The 25,621-nt window shown below is 52.1% G+C and overlaps 1 protein-coding gene across 2 annotated transcripts in view; it reads left to right on the forward strand.

The window, feature by feature from the left end:
• LOC123758014 (alkaline phosphatase) overlaps positions 1 to 25,621 on the forward strand; it is a 47,307-nt gene that overhangs the window by 20,525 nt on the left and 1,161 nt on the right. For both annotated transcript variants that reach the window (XM_045742142.2, XM_045742141.2), the window contains 4 exons: positions 1 to 132; positions 15,278 to 15,469; positions 18,843 to 18,962; positions 19,886 to 20,030. In XM_045742142.2, the coding sequence (XP_045598098.1) occupies positions 1 to 132; positions 15,278 to 15,469; positions 18,843 to 18,962; positions 19,886 to 20,030 (589 nt within the window). The remainder of the gene's footprint in view (positions 133 to 15,277; positions 15,470 to 18,842; positions 18,963 to 19,885; positions 20,031 to 25,621) is intronic.

Here is a 25,621-nt window from a genome sequence, read left to right on the forward strand (position 1 = left end):
GACTGTTCGACTGGGGCCACGTAGCGTACACTGTGGACCAGGACAGCAGCAACCCGTCCCTAGAGGAGATGACCCGGGCCGCCATCGAGGTCCTGCAGAAGGACGCCAACGGTTACTTCCTCTTTGTCGAAGGTCCAGTATACTGATGCTCCTCCTGTGGTCCCCACCATGCTACACGCTCAGTGTGTGGTCCCCACCATGCTACACACTGTGTGGTCCCCACCATGCTACACACTGTGTGGTTCCCACCATGCTACACACTGTGTGGTTCCCACCATGCTACACGCTCACTGTGTGGTTCCCACCATGCTACACGCTCACTGTGTGGTCCCCACCATGCTACACACTGTGTGGTCCCCACCATGCTACACACTGTGTGGTTCCCACCATGCTACACACTGTGTGGTCCCCACCATGCTACACACTGTGTGGTTCCCACCATGCTACACACTGTGTGGTTCCCACCATGCTACACGCTCACTGTGTGGTCCCCACCATGCTACACACTGTGTGGTCCCCACCATGCTACACACTGTGTGGTCCCCACCATGCTACACACTGTGTGGTTCCCACCATGCTACACACTGTGTGGTCCCCACCATGCTACACACTGTGGTTCCCACCATGCTACACACTGTGTGGTTCCCACCATGCTACACACTGTGTGGTTCCCACCATGCTACACACTGTGTGGTTCCCACCATGCTACACACTGTGTGGTCCCCACCATGCTACACACTGTGTGGTTCCCACCATGCTACACACTGTGTGGTTCCCACCATGCTACACACTGTGTGGTCCCCACCATGCTACACACTGTGTGGTTCCCACCATGCTACACACTGTGTGGTCCCCACCATGCTACACACTGTGGTTCCCACCATGCTACACACTGTGTGGTTCCCACCATGCTACACACTGTGTGGTTCCCACCATGCTACACACTGTGTGGTCCCCACCATGCTACACACTGTGTGGTTCCCACCATGCTACACACTGTGTGGTCCCCACCATGCTACACACTGTGTGGTTACCACCATGCTACACACTGTGGTTCCCACCATGCTACACACTGTGTGGTTCCCACCATGCTACACACTGTGTGGTTCCCACCATGCTACACACTGTGGTTCCCACCATGCTACACACTGTGTGGTTCCCACCATGCTACACACTGTGTGGTTCCCACCATGCTACACGCTCACTGTGTGGTCCCCACCATGCTACACACTGTGTGGTCCCCACCATGCTACACACTGTGTGGTCCCCACCATGCTACACGCTCTCTGTGTGGTCCCCACCATGCTACACACTGTGTGGTCCCCACCATGCTACACACTGTGTGGTTCCCACCATGCTACACACTGTGTGGTTCCCACCATGCTACACACTGTGTGGTCCCCACCATGCTACACGCTCACTGTGTGGTCCCCACCATGCTACACGCTCACTGTGTGGTCCCCACCATGCTACACACTGTGTGGTTCCCACCATGCTACATGCTCACTGTGTGGTTCCCACCATGCTACACACTGTGTGGTTCCCACCATGCTACACACTGTGTGGTCCCCACCATGCTACACGCTCTCTGTGTGGTCCCCACCATGCTACACGCTCTCTGTGTGGTCCCCACCATGCTACACACTGCGTGGTTCCCACCATGCTACACGCTCTCTGTGTGGTCCCCACCATGCTACACACTGTGTGGTCCCCACCATGCTACACACTGTGTGGTCCCCACCATGCTACACACTGTGTGGTTCCCACCATGCTACACACTGTGTGGTTCCCACCATGCTACACGCTCTCTGTGTGGTCCCCACCATGCTACACACTGTGTGGTTCCCGCCATGCTACACACTGTGTGGTCCCCACCATGCTACACACTGTGTGGTTCCCACCATGCTACACGCTCACTGTGTGGTTCCCACCATGCTACACACTGTGTGGTCCCCACCATGCTACACACTGTGTGGTTCCCACCATGCTACACGCTCACTGTGTGGTTCCCACCATGCTACACACTGTGTGGTCCCCACCATGCTACACACACACTGTGTGGTTCCCACCATGCTACACGCTCACTGTGTGGTCCCCACCATGCTACACGCTGTGTGGTCCCCACCATGCTACACACTGTGTGGTCCCCACCATGCTACACACTGTGTGGTCCCCACCATGCTACACGCTCTCTGTGTGGTTCCCACCATGCTACACGCTGTGTGGTCCCCACAATGCTACACACTGTGTGGTCCCCACCATGCTACACGCTCTCTGTGTGGTTCCCACCATGCTACACACTGTGTGGTCCCCACCATGCTACACACTGTGTGGTCCCCACCATGCTACACACTGTGTGGTTCCCACCATGCTACACACTGTGTGGTTCCCACCATGCTACACACTGTGTGGTTCCCACCATGCTACACACTGTGTGGTTCCCACCATGCTACACACTGTGTGGTTCCCACCATGCTACACACTGTGTGGTCCCCACCATGCTACACACTGTGTGGTTCCCACCATGCTACACACTGTGTGGTCCCCACCATGCTACACACTGTGTGGTCCCCACCATGCTACACACTGTGTGGTCCCCACCATGCTACACACTGTGTGGTCCCCACCATGCTACACACTGTGTGGTTCCCACCATGCTACACGCTCACTGTGTGGTTCCCACCATGCTACACACTGTGTGGTCCCCACCATGCTACACACTGTGTGGTTCCCACCATGCTACACACTGTGTGGTCCGCACCATGCTACACACTGTGTGGTCCCCACCATGCTACACGCTCACTGTGTGGTTCCCACCATGCTACACTCTGTGTGGTTCCCACCATGCTACACGCTCTCTGTGTGGTTCCCACCATGCTACACACTGTGTGGTTCCCACCATGCTACACGCTCACTGTGTGGTTCCCACCATGCTACACACTGTGTGGTCCCCACCATGCTACACGCTCACTGTGTGGTTCCCACTATGCTACACACTGTGTGGTCCCCACCATGCTACACGCTCTCTGTGTGGTCCCCACCATGCTACACGCTCTCTGTGTGGTCCCCACCATGCTACACGCTCACTGTGTGGTCCCCACCATGCTACACACTGTGTGGTCCCCACCATGCTACACACTGTGTGGTCCCCACCATGCTACACGCTCACTGTGTGGTTCCCACCATGCTACACGCTGTGTGGTCCCCACCATGCTACACGCTCTCTGTGTGGTTCCCACCATGCTACACACTGTGTGGTTCCCACCATGCTACACGCTCACTGTGTGGTTCCCACCATGCTACACACTGTGTGGTCCCCACCATGCTACACGCTCACTGTGTGGTTCCCACCATGCTACACACTGTGTGGTCCCCACCATGCTACACGCTCTCTGTGTGGTTCCCACCATGCTACACACTGTGTGGTTCCCACCATGCTACACGCTCACTGTGTGGTTCCCACCATGCTACACACTGTGTGGTCCCCACCATGCTACACGCTCACTGTGTGGTTCCCACCATGCTACACACTGTGTGGTCCCCACCATGCTACACGCTCTCTGTGTGGTCCCCACCATGCTACACGCTCTCTGTGTGGTCCCCACCATGCTACACGCTCACTGTGTGGTCCCCACCATGCTACACACTGTGTGGTTCCCACCATGCTACACACTGTGTGGGCCCCACCATGCTACACACTGTGTGGTTCCCACCATGCTACACACTGTGTGGTCCCCACCATGCTACACACTGTGTGGTCCCCACCATGCTACACACTGTGTGGTTCCCACCATGCTACACGCTCTCTGTGTGGTTCCCACCATGCTACACACTGTAATTACCTAAGTGTAATTACCTAAGTGTAGTTACAGGATGAGAGCTACGCTCGTGGTGTCCCGTCTTCCCAGCACTCTTTGTCATATAACGCTTTGAAACTACTGACGGTCTTGGCCTCCACCACCTTCTCACTTAACTTGTTCCAACCGTCTACCACTCTATTTGCGAAGGTGAATTTTCTTATATTTCTTCGGCATCTGTGTTTAGCTAGTTTAAATCTATGACCTCTTGTTCTTGAAGTTCCAGGTCTCAGGAAGTCTTCCCTGTCGATTTTGTCAATTCCTGTTACTATTTTGTATGTAGTGATCATATCACCTCTTTTTCTTCTGTCTTCTAGTTTTGGCATATTTAATGCTTCTAACCTCTCCTCGTAGCTCTTGCCCTTCAGTTCTGGGAGCCACTTAGTAGCATGTCTTTGCACCTTTTCCAGTTTGTTGATGTGCTTCTTAAGATATGGGCACCACACAACAGCTGCATATTCTAGCTTTGGCCTAACAAAAGTCATGAACAATTTCTTTAGTATATCGCCATCCATGTATTTAAATGCAATTCTGAAGTTAGAAAGCATAGCATAGGCTCCTTGCACAATATTCTTTATGTGGTCCTCAGGTGATAGTTTTCTATCTAGAACCACTCCTAGATCTCTTTCTTTATCAGAATTCTTTAAAGATTTCTCACATAATATATAGGTTGTGTGGGGTCTATGTTCTCCTATTCCACATTCCATAACATGACATTTATTAACATTAAATTCCATTTGCCAAGTGGTGCTCCATATACTTATTTTGTCCAGGTCTTTTTGAAGGGCATGACAGTCATCTAAATTTCTTATCCTTCCTATTATCTTAGCATCATCAGCAAACATGTTCATATAATTCTGTATACCAACTGGTAGATCATTTATGTACACAATAAACATCACTGGTGCAAGAACTGAACCCTGTGGTACTCCACTTGTGACATTTCTCCATTCTGATACATTGCCTCTGATTACTGCCCTCATTTTTCTATCAGTCAGAAAATTTTTCATCCATGATAGAAGCTTACCTGTCACCCCTCCAATATTTTCCAGTTTCCAGAACAACCTCTTATGTGGAACTCTGTCGAAAGCCTTTTTTAGGTCCAGATAGATGCAGTCAACCCAACCATCTCTTTCCTGTAATATCTCTGTGGCTCGATCATAGAAACTGAGTAAATTCGATACACAGGATCTTCCAGATCGAAAACCATACTGTCTGTCTGATATTATATCATTTCTCTCTAGGTGTTCTACCCATTTAGTTTTGATTAGTTTTTCCAATACTTTCACTATTACACTTGTCAATGATACAGGTCTATAATTGAGGGGGTCTTCCCTGCTGCCACTTTTGTAGATTGGAACTATGTTAGCCTGTTTCCACCCGTCTGCTACGATTCCTGTACACAGGGATGCCTGAAAGATCCGGTGAAGTGGAATGCTGAGCTCAGATGCACATTCTCTCAGAACCCATGGTGAAACTCCATCTGGGCCAGCTGCTTTGTTCTTACCGAGCTCCTTTAGCATATTTTCCACTTCGTCTCTAGACACCTCTATGTGTTCTATGTTGTTCTCTGGAATTCTTATTGTATCTGGTTCCCTAAAGATTTCATTTTGTACAAACACACTTTGGAACTTTTCGTTTAGTGTTTCACACATTTCCTTTTCATCTTCCGTGAATCTATTTCCCATTTTCAACCTCTGAATATTATCCTTTACCTGCAATTTGTTGTTTATGAATTTATAGAATAGACCTGGTTCTGTTTTACATTTGTCCGCAATCCCTTTTTCAAAATTTCTTTCTGCCTCTCTCCTCACTGCCGTGTAGTTGTTTCTCGCATCTTTGTATCGCTGGTATGTTTGGGGGTTCGGCCTCTTCCTGTATTGATTCCATTTTTGTGTCTTTCGGTCTCTAGCCCTCTCGCAATTTCTATTGAACCAATCCTGTTTCCTAGTTCTGCATCTCTGTTTTGGTATAAATTTTTTTGTGCCTTTATCATATATTTCACAAAACTTGCCATACATCTCATTCACTTCCTTGCCTAGCATCAAGTCTGTCCAATTATACTCACTAAAAAAATTTCTAAGGTCACCATAATGTCCTCTCCTGAAGTCTGGTTTTTCAACTGCTTCAACCTCCTTATTTTCTTCCAGCTTATAACGCATTGCATACTTTATTCCCAAAAAGACATGGTCACTTTTACCCAAGGGAGGAAGGTACTGAATGTCAAATATCTCTTCCTCCTTCCTGGTAAATATCAAATCTAGCATGGAGGGAACGTCCCCTTCCCTCATCCTCGTAGCTTGTTTAACATGTTGATACAAGAATGTTTCCAGGATGAGGTCTACAAATTTACAGGTCCAAAAATCTTCTGTTTTAGCTTCATATGCTTCCCAGTCTATGGATTTCAAGTTGAAGTCACCGACTATCAACAGTCGTGATCTATCGTTATCCGCTCTCGCTATAATCTCTCTCATTATTGTTATAAGACCTTCACGTTTACTATCTAGCTCCTCCTTTGACCATGTGCTGCTTGGCGGTGGACTATATGCATTTATCATCATTAGTTTATCATCCTCATAGCAGATCTCTAGTGCTATTATGTCAACTTCTTGTGGATTGGCAGTCATTATTTCCTTCACCTTTAGGTGTTCTTTTACCAGCACAGCAACGCCACCGCCTTTCCTAATTTTTCTGTCCCGTCTCCAAATTGAGTAGCCCCTTGGGAATATGACCTCATTTAAAATAACATCTTCAAGTTTTGTCTCCGTGAGTGCAACAATGTCTGGTGTCTGCAGCTGTATTACATCACTTAACTCCAGTATCTTCGATCTCACTCCATCTAAGTTGGTGTATGCAATCTTCAGGAACTTGTTCCCCCTCTCCTTATTCTTCACTCCCCCTCTCTCTATTGATTTTGTTGGTTTCCCTTTATGTACCACTTTACTGGTTTGCCTACCCCTATCACTTTGTAGAAAAAAGAATTTATTTCTTCTTCATTCCTGCTCTCATTTAAATGTTTTGCCTCGGCGAGGTTCAGTTTCAGCTTCTCTCTATCTTCTTTTGAAAGATCTCGTCTTAACGACCACCCTTTCCCATCCTCATCCCTTTGCAATTTTCTAGCATTCCATAGTACTTCTTCCATCTGTTTGGCACCGTTTAGGGTGATCCTCAAAGGTCGATCTTTCCCTTTTACGTACCTGCCTATTCTCCTGTAGTCGCACACATTCTCTCTGTTTGTAAGACCTTCCACGAGGCCAACAATTTTATCTACTACTTTAGCTTCTTCTACAGCTCTTTCTGACCTAGATGTTATCGCCTTTTCTTTGCAGCCAAAAATGATCAGGGACTTACTCCGATCAACTGTGTTTTGCACCAACTTAACCAACTTTTTTTTGTTGGTGTTTTGCACCAACTGTGTGGTCCCCACCATGCTACACACTGTGTGGTCCCCACCATGCTACACACTGTGTGGTCCCCACCATGCTACACGCTCTCTGTGTGGTTCCCACCATGCTACACACTGTGTGGTCCCCACCATGCTACACACTGTGTGGTCCCCACCATGCTACACACTGTGTGGTCCCCACCATGCTACACACTGTGTGGTCCCCACCATGCTACACACTGTGTGGTCCCCACCATGCTACACGCTCTCTGTGTGGTTCCCACCATGCTACACACTGTGTGGTCCCCACCATGCTACACACTGTGTGGTCCCCACCATGCTACACACTGTGTGGTCCCCACCATGCTACACACTGTGTGGTTCCCACCATGCTACACGCTCTCTGTGTGGTCCCCACCATGCTACACACTGTGTGGTCCCCACCATGCTACACACTGTGTGGTTCCCACCATGCTACACACTGTGTGGTTCCCACCATGCTACACACTGTGTGGTTCCCACCATGCTACACACTGTGTGGTTCCCACCATGCTACACGCTCTCTGTGTGGTCCCCACCATGCTACACACTGTGTGGTCCCCACCATGCTACACACTGTGTGGTTCCCACCATGCTACACACTGTGTGGTTCCCACCATGCTACACACTGTGTGGTTCCCACCATGCTACACACTGTGTGGTTCCCACCATGCTACACGCTCTCTGTGTGGTCCCCACCATGCTACACACTGTGTGGTCCCCACCATGCTACACACTGTGTGGTCCCCACCATGCTACACACTGTGTGGTCCCCACCATGCTACACGCTCTCTGTGTGGTTCCCACCATGCTACACACTGTGTGGTCCCCACCATGCTACACACTGTGTGGTCCCCACCATGCTACACACTGTGTGGTCCCCACCCGCCAAACACACACCGAAACTACGACGTTGGTACAACGTTCGAACAAGTTTTAACACCTCCTAACCAGTTATAACAACCAATATATCAAGTTGTAACAACGTTCTAATACGTCATAAACACGTTAAGCCAAGATGTAACAACTTTATTGCAAGTTGTAACAAGCGGAAAATAGAGACAGTTTCGGTTTGTGTTTCCAGGGCACCATGCTACACGCTCTCTGTGTGGTTCCCACCATGCTACACACTGTGTGGTCCCCACCATGCTACACACTGTGTGGTCCCCACCATGCTACACACTGTGTGGTTCCCACCATGCTACACACTGTGTGGTCCCCACCATGCTACACACTGTGTGGTTCCCACCATGCTACACACTGTGTGGTCCCCACCATGCTACACACTGTGTGGTTCCCACCATGCTACACACTGTGTGGTTCCCACCATGCTACACACTGTGTGGTTCCCACCATGCTACACGCTCTCTGTGTGGTCCCCACCATGCTACACACTGTGTGGTCCCCACCATGCTACACACTGTGTGGTCCCCACCATGCTACACACTGTGTGGTCCCCACCATGCTACACACTGTGTGGTTCCCACCATGCTACACACTGTGTGGTTCCCACCATGCTACACACTGTGTGGTTCCCACCATGCTACACGCTCTCTGTGTGGTCCCCACCATGCTACACACTGTGTGGTCCCCACCATGCTACACACTGTGTGGTCCCCACCATGCTACACACTGTGTGGTCCCCACCATGCTACACACTGTGTGGTCCCCACCATGCTACACACTGTGTGGTTCCCACCATGCTACACACTGTGTGGTCCCCACCATGCTACACACTGTGTGGTTCCCACCATGCTACACACTGTGTGGTTCCCACCATGCTACACACTGTGTGGTTCCCACCATGCTACACACTGTGTGGTTCCCACCATGCTACACGCTCTCTGTGTGGTCCCCACCATGCTACACACTGTGTGGTCCCCACCATGCTACACACTGTGTGGTCCCCACCATGCTACACACTGTGTGGTCCCCACCATGCTACACGCTCTCTGTGTGGTTCCCACCCATGCTACACACTGTGTGGTCCCCACCATGCTACACACTGTGTGGGTCCCCACCATGCTACACACTGTGTGGTTCCCACCATGCTACACACTGTGTGGTCCCCACCATGCTACACACTGTGTGGTTTCCCACCATGCTACACGCTCTCTGTGTGGTCCCCACCATGCTACACACTGTGTGGTCCCCACCATGCTACACACTGTGTGGTCCCCACCATGCTACACACTGTGTGGTCCCCACCATGCTACACACTGTGTGGTCCCCACCATGCTACACGCTCTCTGTGTGGTTCCCACCATGCTACACACTGTGTGGTCCCCACCATGCTACACACTGTGTGGTCCCCACCATGCTACACACTGTGTGGTTCCCACCATGCTACACACTGTGTGGTCCCCACCATGCTACACACTGTGTGGTTCCCACCATGCTACACGCTCTCTGTGTGGTTCCCACCATGCTACACACTGTGTGGTCCCCACCATGCTACACACTGTGTGGTTCCCACCATGCTACACACTGTGTGGTTCCCACCATGCTACACGCTCTCTGTGTGGTCCCCACCATGCTACACACTGTGTGGTCCCCACCATGCTACACACTGTGTGGTCCCCACCATGCTACACACTGTGTGGTCCCCACCATGCTACACGCTCTCTGTGTGGTTCCCACCATGCTACACACTGTGTGGTCCCCACCATGCTACACACTGTGTGGTCCCCACCATGCTACACACTGTGTGGTCCCCACCCGCCAAACACACACCGAAACTACGACGTTGGTACAACGTTCGAACAAGTTTTAACACCTCCTAACCAGTTATAACAACCAATATATCAAGTTGTAACAACGTTCTAATACGTCATAAACACGTTAAGCCAAGATGTAACAACTTTATTGCAAGTTGTAACAAGCGGAAAATAGAGACAGTTTCGGTTTGTGTTTCCAGGGCACCATGCTACACGCTCTCTGTGTGGGTTCCCCACCATGCTACACACTGTGTGGTCCCCACCATGCTACACACTGTGTGGTCCCCACCATGCTACACACTGTGTGGTTCCCACCATGCTACACCTGTGTGGTCCCCACCATGCTACACACTGTGTGGTTCCCACCATCTACACACTCGTGTGGTCCCCACCATGCTACACACTGGTGTGGGTTCCCACCATGCTACACACTGTGTGGTTTCCCACCATGCTACACACTGTGTGGTTCCCACCATGCTACACGCTCTCTGTGTGGTCCCCCACCATGCTACACACTGTGTGGTCCCCACCATGCTACACACTGTGTGGTCCCCACCATGCTACACACTGTGTGGTCCCACCATGCTACCACTGTGTGGTTCCCACCATGCTACACACTGTGTGGTTCCCACCATGCTACACACTGTGTGGTTCCCACCATGCTACAGCGGGGACTCTCTGTGTGGTCCCCACCATGCTACACACTGTGTGGTCCCCACCATGCTACACACTGTGTGGTCCCCACCATGCTACACACTGTTGGTCCCACCATGCTACACACTGTGTGGTCCCCACCATGCTACACACTGTGTGGTTCCCCACCATGCTACACACTGTGTGGTCCCCACCATGCTACACACTGTGTGGTTCCCACCATGCTACACACTGTGTGGTCCCCACCATGCTACACACTGTGTGGTCCCCACCATGCTACACACTGTGTGGTTCCCACCATGCTACACACTGTGTGGTCCCCACCATGCTACACACTCTGTGTGGTTCCCCACCATGCTACACACTGTGTGGTCCCCACCATGCTACACACTGTGTGGTCCCCACCATGCTACACCTCTCTGTGTGGTCCCCACCATGCTACACACTGTGTGGTCCCCACCATGCTACACACTGTGTGGTCCCCACCATGCTACACACTGTGTGGTCCCCACCATGCTACACACTGTGTGGTCCCACCATGCTACACACTGTGTGGTTCCCACCATGCTACACACTGTGTGGTTCCCACCATGCTACACCTCTGTGTGGTCCCCACCATGCTACACACTGTGTGGTCCCCACCATGCTACACACTGTGTGGTCCCCACCATGCTACACACTGTGTGGTCCCCTCCATGCTACACACTGTGTGGTCCCCACCATGCTACACACTGTGTGGTCCCCACCATGCTACACACTGTGTGGTCCCCACCATGCTACACACTGTGTGGTCCCCACCATGCTACACACTGTGTGGTCCCCACCATGCTACACACTCTCTGTGTGGTCCCCACCATGCTACACACTGTGTGGTCCCCACCATGCTACACACTGTGTGGTCCCCACCATGCTACACACTGTGTGGTCCCCACCATGCTACACACTGTGTGGTCCCCACCATGCTACACACTGTGTGGTCCCCACCATGCTACACACTGTGTGGTCCCCACCATGCTACACACTGTGTGGTCCCCACCATGCTACACACTCTCTGTGTGGTCCCCACCATGCTACACACTCTCTGTGTGGTCCCCACCATGCTACACACTGTGTGGTTCCCACCATGCTACACACTGTGTGGTCCCCACCATGCTACACACTGTGTGGTCCCCACCATGCTACACACTGTGTGGTCCCCACCATGCTACACACTGTGTGGTCCCCACCATGCTACACACTGTGGTTCCCACCATGCTACACACTGTGGGTCCCACCATGCTACACACTGTGGTCCCACCATGCTACACACTGTGTGGTTCCCAATCCATGCTACACACTGTGTGGTCCCCACCATGCTACACACTGTGTGGTCCCCACCATGCTACACACTGTGTGGTTCCCACCATGCTACACACTGTGGTTCCCACCATGCTACACACTGTGTGGTTCCCACCATGCTACACACTGTGTGGTCCCCACCATGCTACACACTGTGTGGTCCCCACCATGCTACACACTGTGTGGTTCCCACCATGCTACACACTGTGTGGTCCCCACCATGCTACACACTGTGTGGTTCCCACCATGCTACACACTGTGTGGTCCCCACCATGCTACACACTGTGTGGTTCCCACCATGCTACACACTGTGTGGTTCCCACCATGCTACACGCTGTGTGGTCCCCACCATGCTACACGCTCAGTGTGTGGTCCCCACCATGCTACACACTGTGTGGTTCCCACCATGCTACACACTGTGTGGTCCCCACCATGCTACACACTGTGTGGTCCCCCACCATGCTACACACTGTGTGGTTCCCACCATGCTACACACTGTGTGGTCCCCACCATGCTACACACAGTGTGGTTCCCACCATGCTACACAGCTGTGTGGTCCCCACCATGCTACACACTGTGTGGTCCCCACCATGCTACACACTGTGTGGTTCCCACCATGCTACACACTGTGTGGTCCCCACCATGCTACACACTGTGTGGTCCCCACCATGCTACACACTGTGTGGTTCCCACCATGCTACACACTGTGTGGTCCCCACCATGCTACACACTGTGTGGTTCCCACCATGCTACACACTGTGTGGTCCCCACCATGCTACACACTGTGTGGTTCCCACCATGCTACACACTGTGTGGTTCCCACCATGCTACACGCTGTGTGGTCCCCACCATGCTACACGCTCAGTGTGTGGTCCCCACCATGCTACACACTGTGTGGTTCCCACCATGCTACACACTGTGTGGTCCCCACCATGCTACACACTGTGTGGTCCCCACCATGCTACACACTGTGTGGTTCCCACCATGCTACACACTGTGTGGTCCCCACCATGCTACACACTGTGTGGTTCCCACCATGCTACACGCTGTGTGGTCCCCACCATGCTACACACTGTGTGGTCCCCACCATGCTACACACTGTGTGGTTCCCACCATGCTACACACTGTGTGGTCCCCACCATGCTACACACTGTGTGGTTCCCACCATGCTACACACTGTGTGGTCCCCACCATGCTACACACTGTGTGGTCCCCACCATGCTACACACTGTGTGGTTCCCACCATGCTACACACTGTGTGGTCCCCACCATGCTACACACTGTGTGGTCCCCACCATGCTACACACTGTGTGGTTCCACCATGCTACACGCTCAGTGTGTGGTTCCCACCATGCTACACACTGTGTGGTTCCCACCATGCTACACACTGTGTGGTCCCCACCATGCTACACACTGTGTGGTCCCCACCATGCTACACACTGTGTGGTTCCCACCATGCTACACACTGTGTGGTTCCCACCATGCTACACACTGTGTGGTTCCCACCATGCTACACACTGTGTGGTCCCCACCATGCTACACACTGTGTGGTCCCCACCATGCTACACACTGTGTGGTCCCCACCATGCTACACGCTGTGTGGTTCCCACCATGCTACACACTGTGTGGTCCCCACCATGCTACACACTGTGTGGTCCCCACCATGCTACACACTGTGTGGTCCCCACCATGCTACACACTGTGTGGTCCCCACCATGCTACACACTGTGTGGTCCCCACCATGCTACACACTGTGTGGTCCCCACCATGCTACACACTGTGTGGTTCCCACCATGCTACACACTGTGTGGTTCCCACCATGCTACACACTGTGTGGTTCCCACCATGCTACACACTGTGTGGTCCCCACCATGCTACACACTGTGTGGTCCCCACCATGCTACACACTGTGTGGTCCCCACCATGCTACACACTGTGTGGTTCCCACCATGCTACACACTGTGTGGTTCCCACCATGCTACACGCTCAGTGTGTGGTTCCCACCATGCTACACACTGTGTGGTTCCCACCATGCTACACACTGTGTGGTCCCCACCATGCTACACACTGTGTGGTCCCCACCATGCTACACACTGTGTGGTTCCCACCATGCTACACACTGTGTGGTTCCCACCATGCTACACACTGTGTGGTTCCCACCATGCTACACACTGTGTGGTCCCCACCATGCTACACACTGTGTGGTCCCCACCATGCTACACACTGTGTGGTCCCCACCATGCTACACGCTGTGTGGTTCCCACCATGCTACACACTGTGTGGTCCCCACCATGCTACACACTGTGTGGTCCCCACCATGCTACACACTGTGTGGTCCCCACCATGCTACACGCTCACTGTGTGGTTCCACTTGAACATGTTCTCTCTCCCGGGTGTATACTTAATGCTTCACAAGTGTAATGGAACAGAAAATTTTGTGTTTTCTTTGTATTGTCATAATAAATACCTAATATAATATAATAATAATAATAAGTGATGAAGAAGGTCAACAAATATAGTATATGATGCCATACCCGGGTACTTGTACGCCCATCATGGCTTAGTCGGTAGTGCATGTGCCTGAGCAGTTCACAGCCAGGATATATGAACCATTTACTCAACCACTAACGAAACCTCTACATCTTGTTTCCATCACGGGGGCTTTGTTTACATTTATTAAACAGATTATGAGCTGGTAATCAGTACGAGGTTGTTTATAAGAATAATAACCCTGGGTTGTAAAGTTCACACGCTCGTAAACTGTTTAATACATGTAAACACATCAGCCATGATTGAGGAAAGATGTACAAGTTTCATAAATGGTTGCGGAGATGCTTCATGAATCCTGACCGAGATATACGGGTTCGATCCCACTCTACGGCCTCAATATTTCCTCAGTGAATATGACATTAACAGTGACATACTCAGAAAATGAGTAGGAGCAATGAGGAGCATTCGAAGCCGCACATTTGGTACTCCCAAGCCCACCAAGTGCCCGGGTTCGAATCCTTCTCACGGCTCCTACTGATTTTCTGTTTGATCCATGGCGTGAGCATGATGTCACTGTGCAACCCGTTCTCGCAAATTCGTAAAGTCAATATTGACTTATTTAATAAGTGCATAGGTGATATACTAAACATAATAGATACCCTTAAAAAGCTTCATAGAAAACACCGACCTTACCTAACCTTGTTAGTATCTTAAGATAAGCAGCTTATTGCTTCGTAATTACAATTATTACTTAACCTGTCACTGTGCAAGAGATGTTAACGGTGCTGGTCCTGCAGGAGGCAACATCGACAGGGCGCACCACCTCAACGAGTACAGGTCCGCCCTGGAGGAGGCCATCGAGTTCGAGAAAGCCATAGAGACGGCCGTGGGCCTGACGGACCCCCAGGACACCCTCATCATTGTCACGGCTGACCATGCCCAACCGTTGGTCATCAATGGTTACCAGGAGAGAGGCTCTGATGTCTTGGGTGAGTCTCTCAACATCAATGGTATTGACCTGTCAGCGGGAGAGCTAGTGTATTGACCAGATCAGCGGGAGAGCTAGTGTATTGACCAGGTCAGCGGGAGAGCTAGTGTATTGACCAGATCAGCGGGAGAGCTAGTGTATTGACCAGGTAAGTGGCAGACCTGGTTTATTGACCAGGTCAGTGGCAGACCTGGTTTATTGACCAGGTCAGTGGCAGACCTGGTTTATTGACCAGGTCAGTGGCAGACCTGGTTTATTGACCAACTCAGTGGTAAAATGTTAATGGCACCTCAACTCACTGGTTCTATTCTGTATTTTAATATCGCTCACTCCAGTATGTTGCCATTCTACTGTGCAAATTTGGTACCTGGCCCTCCACTATCTTCTATGTATATATTATTGACACCTTTATGGTCTCTGTGAGATTTTCTGGTATTCCCATGACAGGGTTTGGGCACCAATACAAATGTCCTCACTCAGAAAGGTGTGCATAACCCAGCACGGTAAGTGCCACCGCTGCTTAATACTCTAAACTAAAATACTTAGACGAGAACAGCCGCCAGGATACTAAAACAATTGGAATCTTTATCCACCAGGTCGTTGAGCTCCTCGAATGCATAGTGCAATATATAGGGTAGGTCATGAAGTCTCACACCAAATTTAATTTGATGTCACACGTTAATTAATTACTGTCACGCGGACAGATAATTAACCCAGAACGAATTACGTTAACTCAATACTGCCGCTCACGACAACTCTCATCAAACAATGTGAATTCCCTTCGTGGCGTTAATTACCCCCTAATTAACTTCTCACTGAATGCTTAATTTCCAATTAAAGTTTACACCAAGACCTTATCGTGCAGACAAGCAAAACACAGTAAAACAAGTTACTCCTCTCAGTGCTAATCACTAACACAGCCCACAGTCAATAACCAACACAACAGTAATTAATAATCACACGGGTATTAATCAATAAGACAGTTATTAATATCCACACAGTAATTACATACACAGGTTATCACTACCGATCACCCGCTACTTCTGGAATTACTGGTGTCTCCTGTCATGAGGTAATACATGCATGGAAGAATGTTACAGAGAATGGTATATATTGAAGTGAACCAGTTAACACACATTACTCCCATCGACCGTGAGTGTGCTCCCGGCTGTATTACTTACACACAGTAATGACTTGTTCACAACAATTCCCTCCAATATACTGTGGTCGTTCCTTACAGGTGAGTCTCCCGCGGGTTCCCTTCCTTCACCTAATCAGGTGCTAATAGGACATCGTAATGGCTGACGGACAACGTTCGTCAGCCAGAACCTAACTTGACGTCAGTCCACCAGCTTCAGCACCAACATCAGTATGAGTAGTCACGTTAGGCCAGTCACTCAGTTCCCTCAGTTACACCACCTCATTCTTACGCATAATAATACTGCAGCAGTCTGAAGATGACTTAACTTGCTCCTCACCTGGTTATGAGGCGACATAATGGTGACACGGTGAGGCGAGATAATGGTGACACGGTGAGGCGAGATAATGGTGACACGGTGAGGTGAGATCATGGTGACACGGTGAGGCGGGAACATCAATGCCCAACCAAGTGGACGTAACGTCCTTAATTACCACAGGAGGATTCCACAACCACTGGAAAACCTTCCCTATTGCCTCGTAGTGAGGTATTGTAGTCATAAAGTGACGGGTGACTGTGGATGGTGACGATCACTGATGATACACGAGGTAGTCTCATTGCTTCTGTGGTGACCACATGCTGATACACTCTTTCTTGTCTCACATCCCACATTAATCTTCCACACTCATGCAGATTGGATTCTGACAGCAATTCATGATAGCGGGAATCAGAACGGATTGATGAGATGGATGGTAACGCTGCGAGTACGGAGAGTGTAGCTAATGGCCATTACCACACACTCCTCCACGGCGGCCTACTAAAACACTCACCTTTCCGGGGAGTACATTTTGACAACTTTGAGACGGTCCTAATTATTTAGATGTTTTATCGTGTCTATGCTTGCCGTATATGTTCTCTATATTACCTCTAATTCACAGATCTCTCCTGCTCTGAAAGGGGAAGTGAGTACCGAGCAATACTCAAGACGGGACAACACCAGTGATTTAAATAGTATTACATTGCTGTGTGATCTCTGGCTTTGAACGTTCTCATAATCCATCCTATCATTTTCCTGGCCGCCGCTATATTTCCTCGGTTATGTTCACTATGTCAGGTCGTCAGACATCATAATTCCCAGATCTTTTACATGTTGACGTCCTCCTGTGAGTTGGTTACAGTGGCCTGTACCCTGTATTTAGTTTTTCTTAATTTCTACTTGGAACATGAAACTTATCACTGTTAAACATCATTTTATTTTCCGTTGCCCAGTCGAAGACTTTATTAATATTGGCTTGTAGCCTTTCAGTGTCTTGTGCCTTCTTTTGATAATTACTTTTGGTTTAAATACTTTTAAAGCTCACCGTAGTTGAGTGGGTAGTGCGTGAGTATAGAGTCCAGGGACGAGAGTTCGATCCCTTCCCACTGCCTCACTATACTCTCACACATATCATAGTGTAGTTGGTAATGGAACACTCACCCACACGAGGTGATTGAGTGTTTTACAGTTCAACTACACTGCTAACCTTAGCGCTTGTCGTCCACAAATGATAGTACTTATACGAACTATTGACGCTACGTACAAAAATAACTGTTGTGCCCAAATATAAAAAACACATTGTGTATTATTAATGTTGTAGAGGACCCAAGAGAGAAGGCAATAAACGAACCTAAACTTTCCTAAGCCTTGTATAGTACATATGTGTACTTAATTAAGCCTAAGAAGGCGTATATATTTGGCCTAGGATGGACTATTTAGGCCTAGGACAATCAATTTTTTATTTTTTTTCTTTATTATGCACCCCATACCCATCCCGGGGGCGGTGGTGTAAAGGGTTACAGAGGCACATGATCGGTTCAGGAACTGAACCCTCTAGTTCGTTTAACTAAGCAAATAACAATATTTTGACGCTAGTTACACAATTATTAAGACAGGATAGGTTAAGGTTATATATTTATTGTTCCAAACTTTACCAGGCTCTTTGTGGTATTCCAATAGTACAACTTGCAAACATTTTTGGGAGTACAACAGTCCATTTTTGTACATTCCACCAATAGTTGGTGTAAGTACTATTGCTTCTGGAGGCTGGGTTGAGCACTATGTACGTAGAACGTGTAGTAATATCGCTCTCAATCAATTTTTGACTTGATTTACTGAGGTCTTGACAAAAATGAGAACCCTACTTGTGGATTTATTTACTTATTTTAATCCTTTGACACTGGTAACTAATGGTTGCAGACCTCGGGGACTACTCTGACGTGGACGGTCTTCCCTACACCACTCTGCTCTACACCAACGGTCCGGGCTACCGTGGAGAGGTGGACGGTAGCCGTCCCGACCCGTCCACCGAGGACTACAGTAAGTCACTAGCTAAACACCAAATATCACTTAACAAGAACCTTTATTGATAACATGACATGTAAATACATCCTAGGCAATATAAATCCTATACAAGGCAGTTGGTGTAAACAGTGAATATATATAACCAAGGACAGCACATTACCTTGTGTGTAGCCAGCCCGGATGGTGTAGGCTCTCTCCTGGTCCTGACCACCTCCCCAAGTTGACACCCACGACACACTCATTAATTTTATGTTCAACAACCTTCAAGTGGAGAATGGCTCCACCCACCTAACTATCTTAGCTTCCTAGGGTCCATATGCCTATAGCCAACCATTTCAAAGTTCAGGCTGTAGGCCCATTAATCCAGCCAATCAGTGCCAGGCGCTGCCCTGCATTTGTTCCCACACAGACATCTCAGGAAAACAAGCCTTGTTGGAAGGTATAATGACCGGCCAGCTTTATTGCCCCAAACTGTCCATGGCTATGGTACGGGAACCAATCAGTGGTGGTTCGCCAATCAGAGGGGAACCACGGAGTGTAGGGGAAGGGGGGGATTAGAGGGAAGGAGCGGGCAGCAGGGAGAGGGGACGCTGCTAGGGCCTAGACTGTCTCACTACCTAAGGACTCTTGACTCCTGGTGTATGGTCGGTGGAGGAGGGAGATGAGGCAAGAGGAGAGGGAGACGAACAAGGAGCAAGAGGAAAGTAAAACAAGGGGAAGATGGGACGGGGAGAGCGGTCGACTACAGTTGACAGTTACAGCAGCCCCTCCCATTCACCCTTATCCCCGGGGGTTAAGATTTGTTTCCTGAGTTTCTGAGTTCTCCTGAGTATCCAACATGCACGGGAAATTTTACAACTGATTCCATAATTCATGCAAATGGTTGTCCGTCCCCGCCCCCTTCTCTGGCCTCAGGTAACCCACGTCTCCCCCCACAGGTGACCCACACTACGTAGGAGCGGCGACAGTGCCCATGGTGGAGTCCAACCACGCCGGGGAGGACGTGGTCCTCTACGCCCGTGGCCCCCACGCCCACCTCTTCACTGGCATCCACGAGAACACCTACATCCCCCACGCCCTCAGGTGGGTACCACGACCCCCCACGCCCTCAGGTGGGTACCACGGCCCCCACGCCCTCAGGTGGGTACCACGGCCCCCCACGCCCTCAGGTGGGTACCACGGCCCCCCACACCCTCAGGTGGGTACCACGGCCCCCCACGCCCTCAGGTGGGTACCACGGCCCCCCACGCCCTCAGGTGGATACCACGGCCCCCCACGCCCTCAGGTGGGTACCACGGCCCCCCACGCCCTCAGGTGGGTACCACGGCCCCCCACGCCCTCAGGTGGGTACCACGGCCCCCCACGCCCTCAGGTGGGTACCGCGGCCCCCCACACCCTCAGGTGGGTACCGCGGCCCCCCACGCCCTCAGGTGGGTACCACGGCCCCCCACGCCCTCAGGTGGGTACCACGGCCCCCACGCCCTCAGGTGGGTACCACGGCCCCCCACACCCTCAGATGGGTACCGCGGCCCCCCACACCCTCAGGTGGGTACCACGGCCCCCCACACCCTCAGGTGGGTACCACGGCCCCCCACGCCCTCAGGTGGGTACCACGGTCCCCACGCCCTCAGGTGGGTACCACGGCCCCCCACGCCCTCAGGTGGGTACCACGGCCCCCCACGCCCTCAGGTGGGTACCACGGCCCCCCACGCCCTCAGGTGGGTACCGCGGCCCCCCACACCCTCAGGTGGGTACCGCGGCCCCCCACGCCCTCAGGTGGGTACCACGGCCCCCCACGCCCTCAGGTGGGTACCACGGCCCCCCACGCCCTCAGGTGGGTACCACGGCCCCCCACGCCCTCAGGTGGGTACTGCGGCCCCCCACGCCCTTTTGTGGGTACCGCGGCCCCCCACTCCCTCAGGTGGGTACCGCGGCCCCCCACACCCTCAGGTGGGTACCGCGGCCCCCCACACCCTCAGGTGGGTACCACGGCCCCCCACACCCTCAGGTGGGTACCACGGCCCCCACGCCCTCAGGTGGGTACCACGGCCCCCCACACCCTCAGGTGGGTACCGCGGCCCCCCACGCCCTCAGGTGGGTACCGCGGCCCCCCACACCCTCAGGTGGGTACCGCGGCCCCCACGCCCTCAGGTGGGTACCACGGCCCCCTGTAACACGGGTTATGGTTTCTCTCTTTACTTCACTTCCTTCTACTCCCTCTACCCGTATTCTTACTTTTTATTCTCTACCAAGGGACTCCAAAACTTTTACCAAAGCCAACTCCACGCCACGTGGTCCTCAGACGATTGACCGACTTTAGGATTCTACACCCAGTATGACGTGACCTAGGCTCTGAGCAAAACCCTAGAGTCGCCTCTACGCCGCCACCACCAGACCAGTAACACAAGAGCAATGATCGAGGTCTGGATCGATCACGCTAATTAATCAACCTAGGGGCTTGATCCCCACTATATACGATGACCTTGAGTGTGGAATAAATTACACGGTAATGATAATTCCGATTCGATGTTAGAATCGGCGCCCAATACAACTCTGCCTCGTGTGGACCACGTGACCAGGACAAGTTAGCACATAAAACACATGGAAATAATGAAATGCAAAATATTAACAAATTTAATTTATTAAAAGAAAACTAAAACAAAATCTAAATATGTTCACTCCCTGTCACTTTAACACTCCCTACTTGACCTGACTGGCAATGAGACTACCTCTATAAGTAACCATAGCAACTATACCTCTATGTTTTACCAGCTAAAGATGTTGGGCTGGTCTCGGGGAGAGGTAAGATGTTTGACCTCTCCCAGCTGCTTCCGTGACCACACTAATCTGTCCTCGTCTGGCCTAGCCCAGACTAGAACATTGTATCCTTCCGCCTAGTCAAAGTTCTACCAAGTTACTAGCAAGGTTTAAGTTATAACAATTAACCTCTGTTGTACTTAATTGATCCAGACTGGTTGAATTATTTTACTGAAATTAGATTTCACAAACATCTAACGGCAAAGCTGTTCCCGATCCCCCAAAATGGATAATTGAACTTTGAGAAATAGTAGACCTGTCAACCCTGCTGACCTATGACCGCCGGTCACTCCGCCTTGCAAGTTAGATCTGATTCGTGACGTCACTGATGGTGACTTAAACTCAATAATTAGAATACTCTTGATATTGTACCCAGTACTATTATACAATACAATTTTAATACAAAATGACTAAAGGCTAATTTCTCTAAATTACTGAATACTATAGGATGATTCATTATACGCAGCTATGAACAAAGCGTTGGTTATTTCCACCGCGAATTCCCCTGGGGGTCAGGTCCCCAGGTCACCATGCGGGCTCAGCTTCCCATCCTCTTTTGTCGATAAACCACTCTGGATAATTCTTACAACAGCCTAGTTTGTTACACCCCCACGCCCTCAGGTGGGTACCACGGCCCCCCACGCCCTCAGGTGGGTACTGCGGCCCCCCACGCCCTTTTGTGGGTACCGAGGCCCCCCACGCCCACAGGTGGGTACCGCGGCCCCCCACACCCTCAGGTGGGTACCGCGGCCCCCCACGCTCTTAGGTGGGTACCGTGGCCTCCCACACCCTCAGGTGGGTACCACGGCCCCCCCACACCCTCAGGTGGGTACCACGGCCCCCACGCCCTCAGGTGGGTACCGCGGCCCCCCACACCCTCAGGTGGGTACCTCGGCCCTCCACGCCCTCAGGTGGGTACCACGGCCCCCCAAGCCCTCAGGTGGGTACCACGGCCCCCCACGCCCTCAGGTGGGTACCACGGCCCCCACGCCCTTTTGTGGGTACCGCGGCCCCCCACGCCCTCAGGTGGGTACCGCGGCCCCCCACACCCTCAGGTGGGTACCTCGGCCCTCCACGCCCTCAGGTGGGTACCACGGCCCCCCAAGCCCTCAGGTGGGTACCACGGCCCCCCACGCCCTCAGGTGGGTACAGCGGCCCCCCACGCCCTCAGGTGGGTACCACGGCCCCCCACGCCCTCAGGTGGGTACCGCGGCCCCCCACGCCCTCAGGTGGGTACCACGGCCCCCCACGCCCTCAGGTGGGTACCACGGCCCCCCAAGCCCTCAGGTGGGTACCACGGCCCCCCACGCCCTCAGGTGGGTACAGCGGCCCCCCACGCCCTCAGGTGGGTACCACGGCCCCCCACGCCCTCAGGTGGGTACCACGGCCCCCCACGCCCTCAGGTGGGTACCGCGGCCCCCCACGCCCTTTTGCGGGTACCGCGGCCCCCCACTCCCTCAGGTGGGTACCGCGGCCCCCCACGCCCTCAGGTGGGTACCGCGGCCCCCCACGCCCTCAGGTGGGTACCGCGGCCCCCCACGCCCTCAGGTGGGTACCGCGGCCCCCCACACCCTCAGGTGGGTACCACGGCCCCCACACCCTCAGGTGGGTACCATGGCCCCCCACGCCCTCAGGTGGGTACCACGGCCCCCCACGCCCTCAGGTGGGTACCACGGCCCCCCACGACACACCTGTGGACCTTCCGTGACACACCTGTGAACCTTCCGTGACACACCTGTGGACCTTCCGTGACACACACCTGTGGACCTTCCGTGACACACCTGTAGACCTTCCGTGACACACACCTGTGGACCTTCCGTGACACACACCTGTGGACCTTCCGTGACACACACCTGTGGACCTTCCGTGACACACACCTTTGGACCTTCCGTGACACACACCTGTGGACCTTCCGTGACACACACCTGTGGACCTTCCGTGACACACCTGTAGACCTTCCGTGACACACCTGTAGACCTTCTGTGACACACACCTGTGGACCTTCCGTGACACACCTGTAGACCTTCCGTGACACACCTGTAGACCTTCCGTGACACACCTGTGGACCTTCCGTGACACACACCTGTGGACATTCCGTGACACACACCTGTGGACCTTCCGTGACACACCTGTGGACCTTCCATGACACACACCTGTGGACCTTCCGTGACACACACCTGTGGACCTTCCGTGACACACCTGTAGACCTTCCGTGACACACCTGTAGACCTTCCGTGACACACACCTGTGGACCTTCCGTGACACACACCTGTAGACCTTCCGTGACACACACCTGTAGACCTTCAGTGACACACACCTGTGGACCTTCCGTGACACACCTGTGGACCTTCCGTGACACACCTGTGGACCTTCCGTGACTTACCTGTAGACCTTCCGTGACACACCTGTAGACCTTCCGTGACTTACCTGTAGACCTTCCGTGACACACACCTGTGGACCTTCCGTGACACACACCTGTGGACCTTCCGTGACACACCTGTAGACCTTCCGTGATACACACCTGTGGACCTTCCGTGACACACACCTGTAGACCTTCCGTGACACACACCTGTAGACCTTCAGTGACACACACCTGTGGACCTTCCGTGACACACCTGTGGATCTTCCGTGACTTACCTGTAGACCTTCAGTGACACACACCTGTGGACCTTCCGTGACACACCTGTGGACCTTCCGTGACTTACCTGTAGACCTTCAGTGACACACCTGTGGACCTTCCGTGACTTACCTGTAGACCTTCAGTGACACACCTGTGGACCTTCCGTGACACACCTGTAGACCTTCAGTGACACACACCTGTGGACCTTCCGTGACACACCTGTGGACCTTCCGTGACACACCTGTAGACCTTCAGTGACACACACCTGTGGACCTTCCGTGACACACCTGTGGACCTTCCGTGACACACCTGTAGACCTTCAGTGACACACACCTGTGGACCTTCCGTGACTTACCTGTGGACCTTCCGTGACTTACCTGTAGACCTTCAGTGACACACCTGTGGACCTTCCGTGACACACCTGTAGACCTTCAGTGACACACACCTGTGGACCTTCCGTGACACACCTGTGGACCTTCCGTGACTTACCTGTAGACCTTCAGTGACACACCTGTGGACCTTCCGTGACACACCTGTAGACCTTCAGTGACACACACCTGTGGACCTTCCGTGACACACCTGTGGACCTTCCGTGACTTACCTGTAGACCTTCAGTGACACACCTGTGGACCTTCCGTGACACACCTGTAGACCTTCAGTGACACACACCTGTGGACCTTCCGTGACACACCTGTGGACCTTCCGTGACTTACCTGTAGACCTTCAGTGACACACCTGTGGACCTTCCGTGACACACCTGTAGACCTTCAGTGACACACACCTGTGGACCTTCCGTGACTTACCTGTGGACCTTCCGTGACTTACCTGTAGACCTTCAGTGACACACCTGTGGACCTTCCGTGACACACCTGTAGACCTTCAGTGACACACACCTGTGGACCTTCCGTGACACACCTGTAGACCTTCAGTGACACACCTGTGGACCTTCCGTGACTTACCTGTAGACCTTCCGTGACACACCTGTGGACCTTCCGTGACTTACCTGTAGACCTTCAGTGACACACACCTGTGGACCTTCCGTGACTTACCTGTAGACCTTCAGTGACACACACCTGTGGACCTTCCGTGACTTACCTGTAGACCTTCAGTGACACACACCTGTGGACCTTCCGTGACACACCTGTGGACCTTCAGTGACACACCTGTGGACCTTCCGTGACTTACCTGTAGACCTTCCGTGACACACCTGTGGACCTTCCGTGACTTACCTGTAGAC

Source organism: Procambarus clarkii, chromosome 40 (assembly GCF_040958095.1).
Source record: "Procambarus clarkii isolate CNS0578487 chromosome 40, FALCON_Pclarkii_2.0, whole genome shotgun sequence".
Taxonomy (NCBI): Eukaryota; Metazoa; Arthropoda; class Malacostraca; order Decapoda; family Cambaridae; genus Procambarus; species Procambarus clarkii.